The sequence below is a fragment of the Chinchilla lanigera genome, unplaced genomic scaffold (assembly GCF_000276665.1).
Source record: "Chinchilla lanigera isolate Chin_1 unplaced genomic scaffold, ChiLan1.0 scaffold00045, whole genome shotgun sequence".
NCBI lineage: Eukaryota > Metazoa > Chordata > Mammalia > Rodentia > Chinchillidae > Chinchilla > Chinchilla lanigera.
The window spans coordinates 3,257,733-3,275,274 of record NW_004955446.1 but is presented as its reverse complement, the minus strand read 5'-3'; the positions used below and the strand labels follow the sequence as shown (position 1 = coordinate 3,275,274).

At 41.4% G+C, this 17,542-nt stretch overlaps 1 protein-coding gene across 5 annotated transcripts in view; it reads left to right on the top strand.

Moving 5' to 3' along the window:
• Nln (neurolysin (metallopeptidase M3 family)) overlaps positions 1-16,997 on the top strand; it is a 116,060-nt gene extending 99,063 nt beyond the window's left edge. For all 5 annotated transcript variants that reach the window (XM_005392619.2, XM_005392620.2, XM_013518407.1 and 2 more), the window contains 4 exons: positions 3,667-3,853; positions 4,184-4,312; positions 5,553-5,689; positions 16,110-16,997. In XM_005392619.2, the coding sequence (XP_005392676.1) occupies positions 3,667-3,853; positions 4,184-4,312; positions 5,553-5,689; positions 16,110-16,244 (588 nt within the window). In that variant the 3' untranslated portion in view covers positions 16,245-16,997. The remainder of the gene's footprint in view (positions 1-3,666; positions 3,854-4,183; positions 4,313-5,552; positions 5,690-16,109) is intronic.
• The last annotated feature ends 545 nt before the right edge of the window (positions 16,998-17,542 follow it).

Genomic DNA, 17,542 nt, shown 5'->3' with positions numbered 1-17,542 from the left:
AACCACAGTTATAAAATTACACAGTTGACCAGTGTGGTAAACAAGCGCCCTCCTGGGCTGGGCCCAAATGCAGTTAATATTACAGAAAATCCCAAATTCAGGATAGTTGGTTCCAAAGGTTGGCCTTTGCACCTCAGGCTTAAGTTCAATCTTTGAAAACCCTTCAGCATTTAGAAGCAGCCAAATGTCTAAGGAACCCCACTGAAACCTCACTTTAATTCTCCACATAAAGGGGAAGCTTCATAGAAGACCTCTTTATTTTAGATCTTTTCCAAGAGTAGTCATTTTAAAATATCATTCATTTAACTGGATAATGGTGTCAACTACTCAGGAGGCTGAGGCAGGAGGATCATAAGTCCAAAGCCAACCCAGACTACTTAATGAGACCCTGTCTCAAAAAATAAAAAGGAGTGGAGACGTAGCTCAGGGCTAGAGTGCCCTCTAAGTGGAATCCTTATTACTACCAAAGAGGAGGAAGCGCAGGAGACAACTGTGATTTCATTCTTTTCCCCATTCATCTAAAAGAGATACATGATAGCATTCATGGTTAAGAACTGTAAATTATTCAAAGCCTACTGCTATCTTTAGTCTCTGTATGCCTCAGTTTCCTTATCTCAAAATGGAAGATAATAATTATGTCATAGCCAGGCATGGTGGTGCACACCTCTAATCCAGCACTTGCGAGGCTGAGGCAGGAGGATCACTGAGTTTATGGCCAAGCTGGACTACATGGTGAGTGCAAGGTCAGCCTGGACTACCAGGGAGACCCTGTCTCAACAAATAAAAAAATAAGCAAAAAAGTCCTGTCCCATAATTGCTTGAGGATGTAATAAATCAGATGATTCACGTAAGGAGCCTAATCCAGTGTCTGGCACAGTGAAGACTTAATGGATATTGGCTGTTACTGTTTTATGTCTCATGTAGGACACAATGTTAGAATATGACATATCCAAGTGAGGCAAAACACTCTTATTTCTGGGAATCCTTGCTTCTTTCTTGAAGAATTTCTCAGCAAAGGTGGCCTAATTCCAGTACCGCATGAATTCAGTCTCCTTACAGCTCTTCGTGACTTGGAATCAGTGCGATTACAATGGGAAGTCAAGTAAAATGTGTTTTTGCATAACGAGAGGACGGCAGAATGTACAGTGGTGTTTTGACATCTGTGCCTCTGCCCTGGGCCAAAAGCAGACGGGTTATTTGCTGCTGACTCGGCATCCCATCTGCTGCTTCTCAGAGCTTAAGTCTGCCTTCCTTTTCTCTCCTGGTAGGAGCCCCAGGGAGGATGCAGTCAGGGAGAAAAGGTTGGAATGTGAGGCATCTGAAGAGAACAGGACCCAGGCTCAGGGACAGATGACAGAATGGCGGCCCCCTTTCTATAAATGACCCACTCGGGCCACTTCTGAGTCTCCTCTGCCAACAACAGTTTCACAGCTGTTCTGTGGACAGTGTGAAGGTTATAAAACACTGGCCTGAAAAAAATAAAACAACGGGGAAGCCGGGTGTGGTGGCACACACATGTAGTCCCAGCGCTCAGTTATATCCCCAGCCCACTTCCTCTTTTTTTGTTACTCAGAAACTGGATCTCACTAAAGTGCCTAGGCTAGCCTTTGTTTTGGTACCAGGAATAGAACTCAGGACCTTGTACTTGCCAGGCAAGCGCTTGTGCTGCTGACCTGTATCCCCAGCCCTTGCCTAGGCTAGCCTTGAACTCACCAGTCCTCCTGCCTCAGCCCTAAAAGTAGCTGGAACTATAGGCATATACCATGGCATCCAACTGGCTTATTGAAATTCTTTTAAACCTTTCTTTTTTAACCTCTGAGTGGAAGCCCTTAGACTCAGTCCTTTATTTTTATTAGAAGTGCTTTAACCTTTTTTTTTTTTTTGCTTTAAACAATTTAACTGAAATGGACTTCCATTTATTTATTTAACTGCAGTGACTTCCATTTATTTTGATAAATCTTTTCCCCATGGTGATTTATAGGATTTCAAGCCAATATAAATATTTCATAAATATTTGGCCATTTGGATTTATATCTACACAGTACCTCAGCATATCTTTCTGCAAGAAAAACACTGAAGAGCAAAGACCTGACACAGTTAACTAGGTAGAATGAAAATCTGCTCCCAGTATTTTATCTCTGAGCTAAAGGCACCACACACCTGTTCAATTAAGAAAACCATCCTTACAACACAGGGTGGTTTTTCTGTTTTTAAGTGGGGCCTGGGACACTTAGCAGCAGTTAGTTGCTGGATGGCAGAGCTCCATCCCCAGCTTATGCCATGGATTCATAGGGAATAGATTCCAACAATTCTGGCTCCTTCCCATTGGTTCTCACGCAGTGCGCTTCTCTGGGAGGGGTGGGCTGGCGCTTCAGCTGAACCCAGGACCCTTTCTCTTTGGTTTCCTTCTTTTTCTGATCATTTCCCTTGACACGTTTCAGGAAGCCATCTCGACCCTCTGAGTGTTGAATGTGCTCAATACGCACATTAATCCTCTTGGCAAGCATCTTGCCCTTCACTTGCTTGTTTACAACAGTGTCAACAGCATGCTGTTAACATTGTAGACTCTTTGTGTTTTACCATGGTAATATTTGTGTGGCATTCCTTTTTTCACAGTACGCATTCCCTTGATGTCTACAATTTCACCCTCTTTGTAGATTCCCATGTGTGTGGCCAAAGAACAACCCCATGTTTTCTAAAAGGCCTGCAGAACATATACAGGGGTCCCCTCCTCTTTCCCTTTGTGTCCGTCATTTTGATAAATTACTGGAAGATGGTGGTTCTGGCCGAAAGGCAGTGCTTTGACTTTTGAACATATTCTATTTCTCTTTTTCTACAGTATTTAACCCATCCTACTTATAAGTAATTTACAAACTTAACTCTCACTGAAGAGATTTTATTTTAAGGTACCATCTTCTACCCAATCCAAAAAGTCCAGGGGCTGGGGATATAGCTCAGTGGCATAAGTGCTTGCCTGGCAAGCCTGAGGTCATGAGTTCTATTCCTGGTACCAAAACAAAGCAAAAGGTCCAACTCAGACCTTCCCTAGCCTGGTTATCTTAGAACCACTGATTTAAAGGTTTAGAACACACACAATGGGTATCAGATAGGGATGTGGTAATTTAACTTGTTAATTAACATAAACTAAATAGTTAAGCAGCAGAGTTATGAGTGCATCAGAGAGGCAGGTATTTCGTAAACAAAAGCAAGCAGCTTGAAGCAGAGCTATTGTCTTGTGGTTCTCTTCATTTTAATAGAAAAAAATGTTAACACACTTTTACTTTCAAATTTTAAAGCTTGTGAGCTTAGACTGATTTTTTTTTTTTTTAGTTAGGATTTCTTATTGATTCTTCCACATTTGTTTGTAATTTAAAAATAAAGCAGTACTTCAGTACAGAGTATTTTGAAAGTTGTTTTTCATATTACTTGGCTGCTGTATTTTATTTTCACTCACTTGAGGTTATTCTAACATGTCATTCAACAGCACAGGTGTCTGATTTTGCCTTGAGTTTTGGTGAGTTTTAATTATAATCATCACATAATTTTCTTTTTTTGTCTTTTTGAGCAAGGGTCTCGTTATGCAGTTCAGGCTGGCCTTGAGCTTACTTTGTTCATTACGTAATTTTCATTCAATGCTTTACAAAAATACCTTTGCTTCTTCTCTAGACTGATTTTGCACGATTTAGTGGAACGAATGTGGAAACTGACTTTGTAGAGGTGCCATCACAAATGCTTGAAAATTGGGTGTGGGACATAGACTCCCTCCGGAGACTGTCAAAACACTATAAAAGTGGGAGTCCCATTCCAGATGATCTGCTTGAAAAGCTCGTTGCTTCTAGACTGGTCAACACAGGTATGACTTCTAAACTTAGAAAAAGAAAATAAATGGGAATTTCTTAACGTGAAATTCGTGGCCGCTTTTTATATAAACCTTATTTTCCCTTTAGTAATAATAGTGCCCCATAGGTGCTAATATGTAGAGGGAAGCATGCTAAGTATATTGGAATGAAAAATTCTAGGATATACCCAAGAAAATAAATCTTTTAAATCGTAAAAGTAATGCTATGTCTTGCTCCTCATTTTATGACGAGTTCTACTGAAATCAGTTCTTGAAATCTGTGATCTTGTCACGTTAGAACAATGTGGTTCTCTCTTCAAAATGTGCTGATTTTTATGTCACCAGGTCTTCTGACCCTACGCCAGATTGTCTTGAGCAAAGTTGATCAGTCTCTCCACACCAACACGTCCCTGGATGCCGCGAGTGAATATGCCAAATACTGCACAGAAATTTTAGGTGTTGCAGCTACTCCAGGTATGTAAATTGTACAATTCCTGAGCTCCCTTTTCCTGTGAAGCACAGGGAATACTAACACTGCAGGGCTGGTGGAGTTACTCAGGCCTAATTTTGCTTCTTTTTCATTTCTGTAATCAGGCTATGACTTTCAGATAAGCATACTATCCCCTCATGAGTTATCCTGTCCAAATGTGCTCGAAGGAAAGGTGGCTCCAGATTCACAGCATTTTAGTGTAATCAGGCATGAGCGGTTGGCCTGCTCCCAGGAGCCAAAAGAGCCATTCACACTTGGCAGCACCCTCCTGGCTCCTCCCTGCCTGTGTGCACCAGGACTTCCTTCTGATTTTCAGTCAGGAGATGGCAGAAGGGAAAATTTTACAGAGAAGCATGAACTTCTCCTTTGTTTCTGATTCCGTTCTGAGGTCAGTTACAACATTTGACTGCCAGTTTCTAGCCTGAAGCTTATGAGATTCATTAGTGTGTATGTTTATGTATTTTAGGCCAATAGATGTGTGTTTGTATGTAGTGGGTAAGGTGAAGTTCTTTCACTGAGAAAATTGTTATACAATGAATCAGCCATATAGAGAGAGATAATAAAGATAAGGATAGTTGTTTGAGTCACTGTAGCCTCCTCACTTCCTTTGGTAACCTGTTTATGTTAAGCCATACAGCAGCTCTGCCTTTAGGCCCACTTCTACAGGCCCCTTCCTAAGGTAGCACCAGAGATAGGTTGACTTGGTAAAACCGTTTTTGCTTTTCAAATAGAGTTTTGTTTCAGAACTCATCTAAAACAAGTACCAGTTTATTCTGAGACATTTTAGATAGTTTAGTGGTGGCAAAGGACTAGGAGGTGTGGCTCTGTGGCGGAGCACTTGCCTCACAGGCACAAGGCCCTGGGTTGAATTTTCAGCACCTAGAAAAACTGGACCGAGTAAGTCAGGCCAATAAGACACCTAGATATTTAAGGGTTAAGAAGGACTGAGGGAATATCAAACCACCTGGTGGGTGTGAACAAAGCCTCTGAAACTATTGTCAGGCATTCCTGAGCTTAGGCAGAAACCAGTTCTGAGGTTGAGCTATGGGTGAGAGAGGTTTGTAAACATCTTGGCCAAGGGTACACATAACCCAAGTACCAGAGGTGAGATCCTATCAGTCACCCTCTCCTCCCACAGAGTCCTTAAAGGGAAATCGTAGCTAGCTGAGAATCTGGTAATTAACGCTTGCTCTCATGGTGATTGAAATGTATCTTCTTTTAAAGGCACAAATATGCCAGCTACTTTTGGACATTTGGCAGGGGGATATGATGGCCAGTATTACGGATATCTTTGGAGTGAAGTATTTTCCATGGACATGTTTTACAGCTGTTTTAAAAAAGAAGGGATAATGAATCCAGAGGTATTGTGTGTACTTTTTTCTTCTGTTAATTTTGTAGTTGCCTTCTTCCTTTTAACTCTTAGTGTAAAATATTTATGACATGTAGATTTTAGAGTTTAAAGTTTGGTAACAGCTTTTAACTTCAAGGTCTTGCATCTTCTCAAATCATCGTACATCATTAAGTTGCAGTGTACAAGTGATTAACTCTAATTCTATAGGGTTAAAAAAAAGCCTACTGCATTTTCTTGCTTATTAACATTCCAATATCTTGCATAATTAAAAATTCAAAGCCTTGTTTGTGCATTTGAGAATTTATAGCTGCTAGTTTTGACATGTGCCATACAGTGTTACAGTTTTATAGGAGTTTGAGACAGAAAAGTAAACTTCTTCCTGATGTGAACGCTCTCCCTATGTTTTGATGATACTGACACGCTTTCTTTGTACCTCTTCTGTGGGAGGCACCCTTTTTCTGTGGCTAGCTACTCTACCTACTATATAGTTTGTAACCTAAATGTTTTTAGGTAATTTCAGCTGCATCATTAACCTAAGCCGGTCCTCCCATGCAGGGAGTGAGCTGCCAGGTGGCAGCCAGCCAAACCCTCCTGTGTTACAGCCCTCTAATCTCCATGCTTACTGAAGACTCAGCTGTCACATTATTTCTAAAGTTGATATATTTTTCTCTTTGTTTTTAAATTGTTCGATTCAGAAATAAGAGAGTAGATTATGAAAATCAAGTTCCGTGTTTATTTCAGTCAACTGGTTTATTCTCTGAATTATTTCCCAACTACGCAGTACTTGTACATATGTACTGAAGTATACTGGTATAACTGAGACCACCATTTCTCCTCTTCTTTCCCCTAAAGAAACCCCTCTAGGTAATTGGCGTCTCCTGTCCCGCCCCACCCATCTGATAGGTCCCTTTGAACCTCCTTCCATTTTGTGGAAGGTCCACTGCTGACTGTTCTCGCAGGACCTTCAGCCTTATCTAGACCTTCAGTGCTTACCCATTTCCCTGGGACTCGGAGGGAGCGAGGGAAGATTGTATGTCCCCATTCACTGCCCTGCTCCAAACTCATGCTTTCCAGCCCAAATTGGCCACCCAGGGTTACTCTAGTTCTGCTCCAGTCCCTCACTAATATCCTCCAAGTCCCCACTTTCTCTCCTCTGTTAGCAGATGGTCTCTCCTCTTTCTTTAAGCAACTTGGGGAGGGTGTAGCTCGGTGGTAGAGCACTTGCCTTGTGTGCCTGAGGCCCGTGTCCCATCCTCAGCACCACAAAGAGAGGGAAGGAGGCAGGAAGGATCACTGGGAATACCTTCATCTTTCTTTCCCTGGACTGGTTGGGTGTCTCATCCGAACTACTTTGGACCAGAACAGTTTCTTTTTCGGAGTTTTTCAGGTTCTGGAATATTCCAATAGATTTTACTGATAGAGCAACCCTAATCCAAAAATAATACTCCTAAATCGAAAGCCTTTTAAGTGTCATGTCAAGACTCAAAACGTTTCAGAGTTTGGAGAATTTTGGATTTCAGAATTTTAGTCTAAGGGTGCTCATGATGTGCTTAGCTTGCCTATTCCTGTCACAGAAGAGATGTCTCTGACCCCAAGCCTCACTGCTTTGCTGCCTTGGAAGAAAACTCGCTTCTGACTCTGGTAACTCCAGCCAGCACTACCGTCCTGTTGTTCTTTCAGAGCATAATTTCTTGGTGTGAGAAAGTTTTTGCAAACTTCTTGCTTTATGTTTACCAGCTGAACTGAAAGTTATCCTCCCTCCAGAGATACCACTGACCACCTTCCCACCAACACCAGGGGCGCTCGTACACCTTTTTCTGTACGCCTCTGTTCTTGTTATCCTTCTTTTTTCCCAGCCCATGGGTTGCCTGTGTCAAGCCCCCTCCTTAGTGCCCAGTACTCCCTGTGTGTTGCACAAGTTTGTGTGTCCCCTTAGGTCTTCCTGCCTTCACGCATTCATTCCTCTTTCTTTCCTCAAATGGACATCTTCCTTGTCTGCACCTCTCAAAAACCCTACCATTCTTAAAAGCCCACTCATTTATGAAATCTTCCAGATCATCTGATCATAAGAATGGACTTGGGTATGGGGGAAGGCATTCAATAAGCTTTTGATTATGGCTGCAGTGTTGGTGTGGGTTTGGAGGGGTAGTTGTTGTTTTGTTCTGTTTGGGATTTTTTTGTTTTGCTTTTTGTAGTGTTTTTTTTGGTTGTTTGGGGGTTTTTTTGGTTATTTTTTTTAAGACAGGGTCTGATTATGTAGCTCAAGCTGTCCTTGAACTCATGGCAATCTTCCTGCCTCAGCCTCCCCAATGCTGTGATTATAAACATGTGCCACCGTACACCATTAAACATTTCTGGAATGTTTAATATAATTATTATGTAAGCTGAATAAGTACATTTCAAGATATTTTATACCACAGTATGCAAACCTTTATTTTAAAATATATACAGGGGGAAAGCGCATCAAAATGCTGTCTAGTAGTTGTTTGGTGGTGGTTATTAACTTTTTCCTGAATATTTTACGGGGCTTTTCTATTTTTACCCAGTGCATGTGTTGTTTTAGAAATTGGAAGAGAATGTTTAAAGACACAAAGGCTAAATGAGTGAAGGTACAGTTCTCATTCTTCCTGGCTCTCCCTCATTGGTAGGCTTCCTGGCATAAGTGTACATCCCCGGCAGTTCAGCTCTTTCATTCACCCCCTCTGTAGGTCCACGCAGGGTCTCATCCCCAGGACCCTGTGCTCTTCCAGCTGTCAAGGTAGCAACCAAATCTCGGATCCCAGTGGGTCCCAGGCTACTGGTGTGTCCAGCACAAGCAGTCCGGCTATTAGGCTTCGCTGTGATGCTGCTTCTCAGGCTTCACAGCTTGGCGGGCAGCCGTGCTATTCACTTCAACAGAGAGCTGGGGATCAACGTAGAGAAAGCAAGGTCCCAGCAACTTGGAGCTGTTTCATGATGAGGTTAAAAAGTTTCCAGTTTTACTAAAATTCTGGATTCAACAGTACGGTCTGATATATGGTCTATGTCATGAGTCTGGCCTTAATCTCTTTCTTCTGATTTTGTTTTCCTTTCCTTTGAAATGTTGTGAAGTGCCCTGTCATTTCTTGCTGTCACAACAATAGTGGACTTGGCTGCAAAAGCCAAGAAACTCTTTGAACTCCACCCTTCACTGCGGGGCAGATACTAGAACCACTGCCTCTCATAATGTACTGTTTGTTTTTGTAGGTTGCTTTGTTTTCTTTTACAAATATTTACTCTAACACCTGATTTAAATAATTTAAATACAGCCAGGGTTGGTGGCACACGGCTGTAATCCCTGTACTCTGCAAAGCTGCAGGGGCTGGGGATGAAACTCAGCACCTGCCTGGCAAGTACAAGGCCCTGAGTTCGATTCCAAAAAAAATCTTAAGAGAGCTGCTGCAGCAGGAGGATTGCAAGATCAAACCCAGTCTGGGTAATACAGCAATTAACAAGACTCTCTGCCAAAACAAAATATTAAAAAAGGGCCAGAGAGGTAGCTAAATGTGAAGGCGCTGAGTGAATTCCCAGTACCACAAAAGAGGGGGAAAAACAAATTCAAATACATTTTAAAGATTCCTGTGACAGTGCTCCTGTTTTGCAGAAAAGCTTAGGTGATTACCCCTGTGTCTTAATGTAGAGAAAGAGAACTGTCATTCTCCAGAACAGAAAATCACACATCACTAATCATGTTCCATAGTCACAGAGTCTGGTCATCAACCAACACACAAATGATAGAATCACCTTCAGCGTTTGCACATTTTGTGCACTGGTTTACGTTTCAGTGCGTAGTTTCTTATCCCGGTACAAAAACAGGAATTTTTCGTTTTGGGGGTTTGTTTTTGTGTTTGTTTGAAGGTTTGGTTTTGTTTTTTTGACAGGGTCCAGCTCTATGTAGCGCAGGCTAACCTTGAACTCACTATGTACCCCAGGCTGGCCTTGAACTCACAGCAGCCCTCCTGCCTCATCCTCCCAAGTACGAGGATTATAAGTATGCACTACTATGCTTGGCTAAAAATAGCAATTCTTATGGTATAAAGTAATTAGTGCTCAATTTGATTTGAACAATCACAGTGTATCGTGCAGACTCTTCTGTCTCGGGGTCCCATCCTCTCTGATATGTGTTCACATCATTTTGAGAAGACAGCAGAATGGCCCTTCAGGAATCAGCATGTGTTATTGTTTGTCCCAGGCACCAGAGAGGCTGCAGGCCAGGAGATTATATTTTATGAACGTTATGGGTCATACAACACAGACGTGCATCTCTAGGCTTCTCTTATAACTTCTCACCATCCTCAAAGCCCAGGATCTGCTCTGAGCACCAGCTCAGCTCCTAGCAAGCAGAATTGTAGCCTGAAAGTATGCTACCTGTGTTTTTATGTATAAGTTTTACATTATTCTTCTTAGTAAATAGATACATTTTAACTGCTTAGTTTATTAAATGTTACTTAAAGTCTTTGTTTTTAGTAGAACAAGGAGAGGTTGTGTTATTATCAGACATAACTTCTCTTAACTGTGGAATAACTCTTGAGATACCTTTAAGGAATCTTTAAGGTCACCAAATGCAATTTCAAAATCTAGCAGGTAATCATAGGGTTGAAAAACTGGGAACATTTTTACTAGGGCCATATTTTTTTATAAAGCAGCTTCATTGTGGGAAAATTTCCAAAGAGATAATAGCATTGTGGATTCAGTGGCAATTATATTGTTAAGTCAGAATTATCTTCCTCTTCTTTTGCATTTAGAGAAATTGCTAACCTTTGTTTCTTCTGTCAGCGAAGGAAGTACAAGTGCCACTTCAGAAACAGCGAGAAAGTCAAGATAGTTAGGTGTGGCCATTTCAGTCTGTAATGCCCTAAGAAGGTAGCTAGATCTTATATGCAGTCACATGTCCAGAGACAGGAGGAATTATTAAACTGCCTGGCTGAGAATGTCTGCTGAGAGAATGTGAGTTCAGCATGGCCGTGTTCTTTAAGCAGAATCATAGGCCAGATCACTGTGTCACTGAGGGAGAACAGGGAGTTTTCTCTCTTGAAGTCCTGACAGATGGATCCAGTTCTCATCCCTGCTTCCGCTCTCCTGACCTGCCGCCCAGGCAGCTGATTGTTCTGGTATCTCTACCTTTTCTGACAGCCTTGGGTTTTGCCTGATTTAATGAACTGTGGAAGGAGATAAATTTGATTATTCTTGAATGAATATTTACAAAGCCAGACCTTCTAAGTCTTGAATCCCAACCAAGTAGAAGCTGTTTTTTTCTCCTTTTGTGTTCCCCCAGCCTTTCTGTGTGTTTCTCTTAGATCTCAAATAGTCTACCGTATTACATTTTTTCCCTCTTGTGGGTCATATGATCTTTGTAAAAGGAACTATTTTATTTACCTTTGTTTCCCCTTCTCTGCTTCGAAACTGTTCGCATAGTACAGTGCATATGTGAACCCTCAGGCCTTTTACAGCTCTGCCCCCCTTATACATATTCCTACCCATGGTGCTTTTCTCATCTCCTCCCCCCTCTACGAGTGAGGCTGTATCCTGCTATCTTCACTACTTGGAATTCTGTTCAAGGTTTCCAGGGGCCTCCTCCAATCAGACAGTTCCTACTACTATTCTTGTTGGTATCTCCCTGACTACCTGCACCAGCCTTGCCTTCTCTCCCTCCAGTGTTGCCAAAGGTATTTTTCTTCCTCCCACGCTCTCCCCACCCTCATAGAAAACAAAGGGTGTGTTGTGGAAAGGGAGTTACAGGCTTGGAAGGGAAGGTTTCAAAGTCCAGTTCTAAAGCAGCCTGGTGAGAGCTTGTGAGGTGCCTGGTCATCATCACCTGCCCTTGGCCGGTGCTCCCTGTCCCGGTGCTCCCTGTCCCACTGCCTGTTTCTCGTGTCAACAGGACAAGCCAGTCTCTGCTCCCCAGTGGCAGAGGGCTGAGAGGCAGTGGGAGCTTGCATGTGCTGCCGCAGACATGCCAGAGGCAGCAGGAGACCCAATCTATTTCCCGTTTATGTTTTTATTACTAATAGATGATGAGTGTCCTTAATTTGGATAATTATGATTGCTATTAAAACACTACTTCAAAATATTCATGTTCTTGGGTAAAATGAGAACCTTGTCTCTCCTACTTAATATTCCTACTGAAGTACACATTCTGTTTCTTACTAATAGTGGAAATGAAGTCTCTTGTGCTTTTCTCTAAGGGAACCAAAAGTAATTTTAAGGAAAGTGTCAAACCAGGAATGTACTTACTCCCCTGAACTGTATATGAGTAACTGCATTTGGGGGCAGTGTGAGAGGGAAGGAAATGAAAGGAGGGATACGATTCATTGCATACCAGCGGGGCATGGTGGCTCACACCTGTAATTCCAGAGCTGTGGAGGGCTGAGGTAGGAGAATTACAAGTTTAAGCCCAGCCGGGGTGATGTAGTGAGTGACTTAGTGAAATCTTTCTCAAAATAAAAAATAAAAAGGTCTGGGGATGTAGCTTAATGTGAAGGTCCTAGGTTCAATCTGTAGTACCACAGGGGGGAAAACAATTTGTTGAATTCCACTGTATGCCAGGTACTCATTGAGTGACCTATGTGCCCAGAACAATGGACATTTTACAAATAAGGAGACGTAGGCCCAAGATCACAGAGCTGAGGTCAGAGGCAAGATTCAGCGCTGGTCCTGACTCCAGAGCTCCTGGTCCTGCTTTAGAAATGCTAAGTATTAGAGATCCTTTAGGATTCAAAACCCGAGGTGACTGATACTGATTTTTCTTCATGGGAGGATTTATAGCAGTTGTTAACATGTGCACATCCTCAGAAGGATGTTAGCAGTCAGAAAATGTTATTGTCTTAGGGCTTCTCTTCCTGCCTTCCTCCCAGTTAAAGTTTATTGTGTAAACAAAGTTATACAACTTTGGCAAACACTCCTTCCACCTGTGGCAGATGTCTCCTAGACTGTGTTCTCCCACCTACAGAATCTGGTGCCCTCCTAAAACACAAAAATTCACTTACTTTTTATCCTTAGCAAGAGCAACATTCTGCTAAAAAAAAAAAAAAAGAAAAGTGGTTCACAGAGTCTTCTTAAAACTTCATTGCAAAGGAAATGAAACTATTAAAAGGCCATTGCTCTGTAATTCAGGAAATTGAATCAGCTTATTTGGAGCCGTAAGCAGAGGAAGATTTGAGCTGTACTGAGCCACATAATATGAGACTGAACAGTGCCCTGCTTGAAAGGACTCTGCCCTGCAGAGGAGTCCTGAGCTGTCTCTTCGCAAGACCACATATTTCTTCAAATGCTTGCTTTCCCTTACCTCCTGAAAGTGCAGTGCTTTACGTAAGAGGGGAATACTTTGATATTAGCATTTGGAGTGGTCTTTTTAATCTTTTATGTAGCTTTTCATTGCAGTTCATACAATATTTGTGGCAATATATCATTTAGTAAGTACAGGATATATAGTGTACAAATCTTGAACATGAAGAACTTCTACAGGTAAATTGTTATTAAGCTTGGTGATAGGAACATGAAGCCTCATTATATTATTGCTTCTACTGCTAGTAGATGTTTTAAGTTTTCCTTAATAAACAATTTAAAATATTTTTGTAATTAAGTCACATTCTTATGTTCTTCCTGCCCTGCCACACCCAGAGAACCCTGTTTCCTCACTGCCCACTAATTTAAAATGCCAGTCAAATGTAGACACATTGAGCATGAAAGAAAGGGAAGGGTTGGACTTAGGGCTCTGAGGTGGCCCTGTGACATGAATAGTCATACTCAAAGTTTAGACTCTACAAAAGAAATGACACTCAGCTTCGTTGTATTTTTCCTAAAGCTAAGTAATCTACCTTCAAATCCTTATCACCAGAGTTTTAAGGAGATTCAGTGGCAGTAATTACAGATCCTCTTGCTTTTAAGAAAATCTGTCCAAAACTTATAGATAAGGCAAGGAGATTACTACGTGCCTTTTCCATGTCATACTAAAACACTTAGGAGCCTTCCCAGAGGTCTTCAGCTCCAGGCCCTAGGCCAGTGGTGGCGAACCTACGGCACGTGTGCTGCGGCGGCACACAGAGCCCCCTCTTGGCAGGTGAGCCAAGTCACCCCAGCAGCAGAGCATCAGACAACAGCACTTTTTTGTAAACTAAAACCTCAGTATTCAGGTTTAATTGCTGTACTAGCACTTTGTGATAAATAATTGGGTTTGGGGGCTGCAATTTGAACACTCTGTCTCTAAAGGGTTCCCCATCTCTGCCTTAGACCTACCTGAGACAGTAGCCACACCTGGTCACTGAGCACTTGAAATGAGGCTGGTGCAACTGAAGGGCATGGTAAAATGATAACATTGAGATACAGTGATTTGTTTTTTGATTGATTGATTGATTGATTGATTGATTGAGATGGGGGTCTCAGTGTTGGCCCAGGCTGATCTCAAACTGGTGGGGTCAAGTGATCCCCCACATCAGCCTACCAAGGTGATGAGACTACAGCATGTACCAGCTTGCCTGGTTTTTAAAGAGGTTTAAATAAAATATTTTATCAAAATTTGGGAAGGTTGCTGGGGATATAGTTCAGTGGCATAAGCGCCTACCTGGCAAGTACAAGGTCTTGAGTTCGATTCCTGGTACCAAAAAAAATTTGGGAAGGCAAGGGGGATAGAGGGAGTAAAAGTAATCAAAATGCAATATGTATATGTATCAAATCCCCAAGCTGAATGTGATCACTGTGTATCACAAACATATACTAATAAAATAAAATTTAAAATTAATTTCACAACCAGGCATGTTAACACATGCCTGTAATTCCAGCACCCCAGGGAGGCTGAGGCAGGAGGGTCACAAATTAAAGCCCAGCTTTAACTAAGCAATTTAGTGAGAGCCTGTCTCAAAATTTAAAAACCAAAAAAAAAAAGAAAAAAGGCCCAGGGATATAGCTCAATAAGAAGGGTCTGGGATCAAACCTAGTGATATCAAAAGTAAAATAAAAAGTTAATTTCATTGTTTGATTTTTAACTTTTTAAAATATGGCTAGTAGAAAATATGCATGCCTCATATTTTTATTTCTTTTCTTTCTTTCTCTTTTTTTAAGCAGTACTAGGGATTGCACCCAGTGCCTTTGCACTTGGCTACATGCCCAGCCCCTTTTGAGACAGGGTCTTACCAAGCTGCTAAGTTACCTAGACAGGTCTCAAACTTGCTGCTCTCCTGCCTCAGCCTTTCAGCATGCTGGGGTTTCGGGTGCATACCACCATGCTAACTTCATAGTATATTTCCGTGGGACAGTGCCACCCCAGCATTTATGAAAAGGTAGCTTATGTCTGACTCTTTACTTCGGACCAGTGTCCAGACCGTAAAGTTAGATGTTAGCTGCAAATGATTTCCATTTATAACCAGGAAGCAACCCCTAAAGTTTCGATTTTGTGCCTGTAGAGCATTCAATAATTTTACATAAATTTGGTGGATTTCATTTATGTTTTATTTTCCCTCACAGTTTACATTTATCTCTAATGGTTGTACCAAGCAGAATCTTGTTAGAAGTTTACAAGTTAGATTAGGATATTTTCTGGCAATTCTCTAGCTCTTCATGTACTCAAAAAGATAATTAGTCCTGTTGGTCAAAAGATACAATGGACATAAACTTAAGTGATCAAATAGATCTGATCTATTTATTTCTGTTTCATTGACTTGTCTTGCTTCCTTAAAGGACCTGGAAAGGGAAGTGAAAACAGGGTCACTGGAATGATGCTGATACTAACACTGTTTTCTTTCACTTTATCCGCTCATGTGTTTATATAAGTAAAGGCAGAGAAACTGTGATGTTTTAACATTCCAGATTCCATCCCCAAAGATGGTGCCAAGGTCTTCATTTCCAGCCTCGACCCTAACATAAATGCCTTACCCTGCACTGGGGGGCTACAGCCATTCTTTCTACCTCCACCCATAGGAAAGGGGTTGTTGTTTAGGTTTTAGTTTTTTAAATGTGCCCCTCATTGAAACAGCTGAAGCTATTTGACAGTCGCTGTGCTGCTGTTTTCCAGGTACACAGATCCGCTGTCTGGAGCCTCCTGGAACACTTGCTCTGCTAGCCCTTTTAAAAATGCATTTGAGGTGGAATAACAAATAGGAACATGCTATGTATTCCATCTAGCAATGTTTTGCTTAGATGTTTGCCCTCGTTGTCCGCTCACTGCTGAAATTAGAAGACAAAAGAAGGCAGTAATAATGACAGAGCAAAGGACTTTAGGTTTAAGCTCCGAATCTCTTAGCTACCAAAACAAATAAGTAAATAAATACTAAAGAGCTGTCATGTGGGCAGAAGAGAAAATGTAGACAAGCAAAGGGGAAGCTCCTTTCTCTTTACCCGACCCCTTTGTCTTGTACGTCTAGAGATTCGGAGAACTGCTGTGGCCGTGAATTATTAGGCATGATGTTTTATTTTATTAGGTTGGAATGAAATACAGAAACCTGATCCTGAAACCTGGGGGATCTCTGGACGGCATGGAAATGCTCCAGAATTTCTTGAAACGTGAGCCAAACCAAAAAGCGTTCCTAATGAGTCGAGGCCTGCACGCTCCATGAGCTGGAATCTTTGGTAGCCGTCCATGTCTGGAGGACAAGTCGACATCGCCATGTGTTACTGGCCTGGAAACGAAGGGAGTTTTTTGCAAAGGAAAACTTAGATTTCTACTGACTGCCTTTTGTTTTTCCATTTAAAAAATTATGCAGATGTAAAAGAGATTATAAATACTGTGACCTGAGAAAACACCCACTAGAAAATAATTGTACTATAAAATTCCATGAAAATGGATTTGATTTCTTTTGATAAAAGTTTCATATGAATGTAATTTGATTTTTTACTATTATAATCTAGATAATATAATGTAAGAGGGCTAAGAATTTTTAAATTGAATCACGTACATGATATAATTTGATCCTTCTTGTATCTTGAAGTTTTGTACTTGGATTTCTAGACCTATAAATGAATCATCACATTCCGCTGGTAAATATTTTCTTGGAGCCCTGTGTCAACTTTGATCCCGTGTCCTGCAGTAAGGTGTGACCGCTCTTTCACCTGCATACCTCAAGGCCAGAGCATGTGCCTCAGTAACGTGTTTATATACTGGGCAGGCCTCATGAAGCCCAGCTTTCAGCCATACTTAAATGACTATATATTCCTCTTTTTCAGTTTTTCTCCCCCCTCAGTTACAGTGTATCAAAGTTTTATTGTTTTCTTTTGGTTTTTGGTTTTTGTAGTTTTAACTGAACTAGCCTAATGTATACATATTGCAGATCTTTGTATTGTGTATTAAAGGGTTTGTGTTACAGACTCAATTCCATTTCAGCATAGAAGATGTCAATGTGATGTAGCTGCCAATCAGAGCACTAGAGTAAGCCCTGGTGTCTTTTTTTTTTTTATTATTTCTAATAAGGGGCAATGACTGCCTCCTGTACTACCCACCACCCGCAAAATGTCAGAGTGCCGTAGGAAGAGAGTTGGTGCTCATGTGGAATGTTTGTGTAGAGTTTAGAAATTCCAGAAGAGGGGCCGGGCATGGTGGCACACGCCTGTAATCCTAGTATTCAGGAAGCTGAAGCAGGAAGATCACATGAGTTTGAGGCTAACTTGGGCTACATAGTGAGTTCAAGGCCAGCCTGGACTACATAGTGAGATTCTGTCTCAAATAATGTTAATAACGATGATGATGATGATGATGATGATGATGATGATGACGACGATATAATTCCAGAAGAGTGGATTCAGGCAGAGTTTAGGACAGCTGCTCCAAAGTGTTATGTATATGCTAAAACTCATCTCTGGGGAAGAGGCTTGTCAGTAACCTATTTTATCTGGTTATTTTTGTTTGAAGCAAACCTTT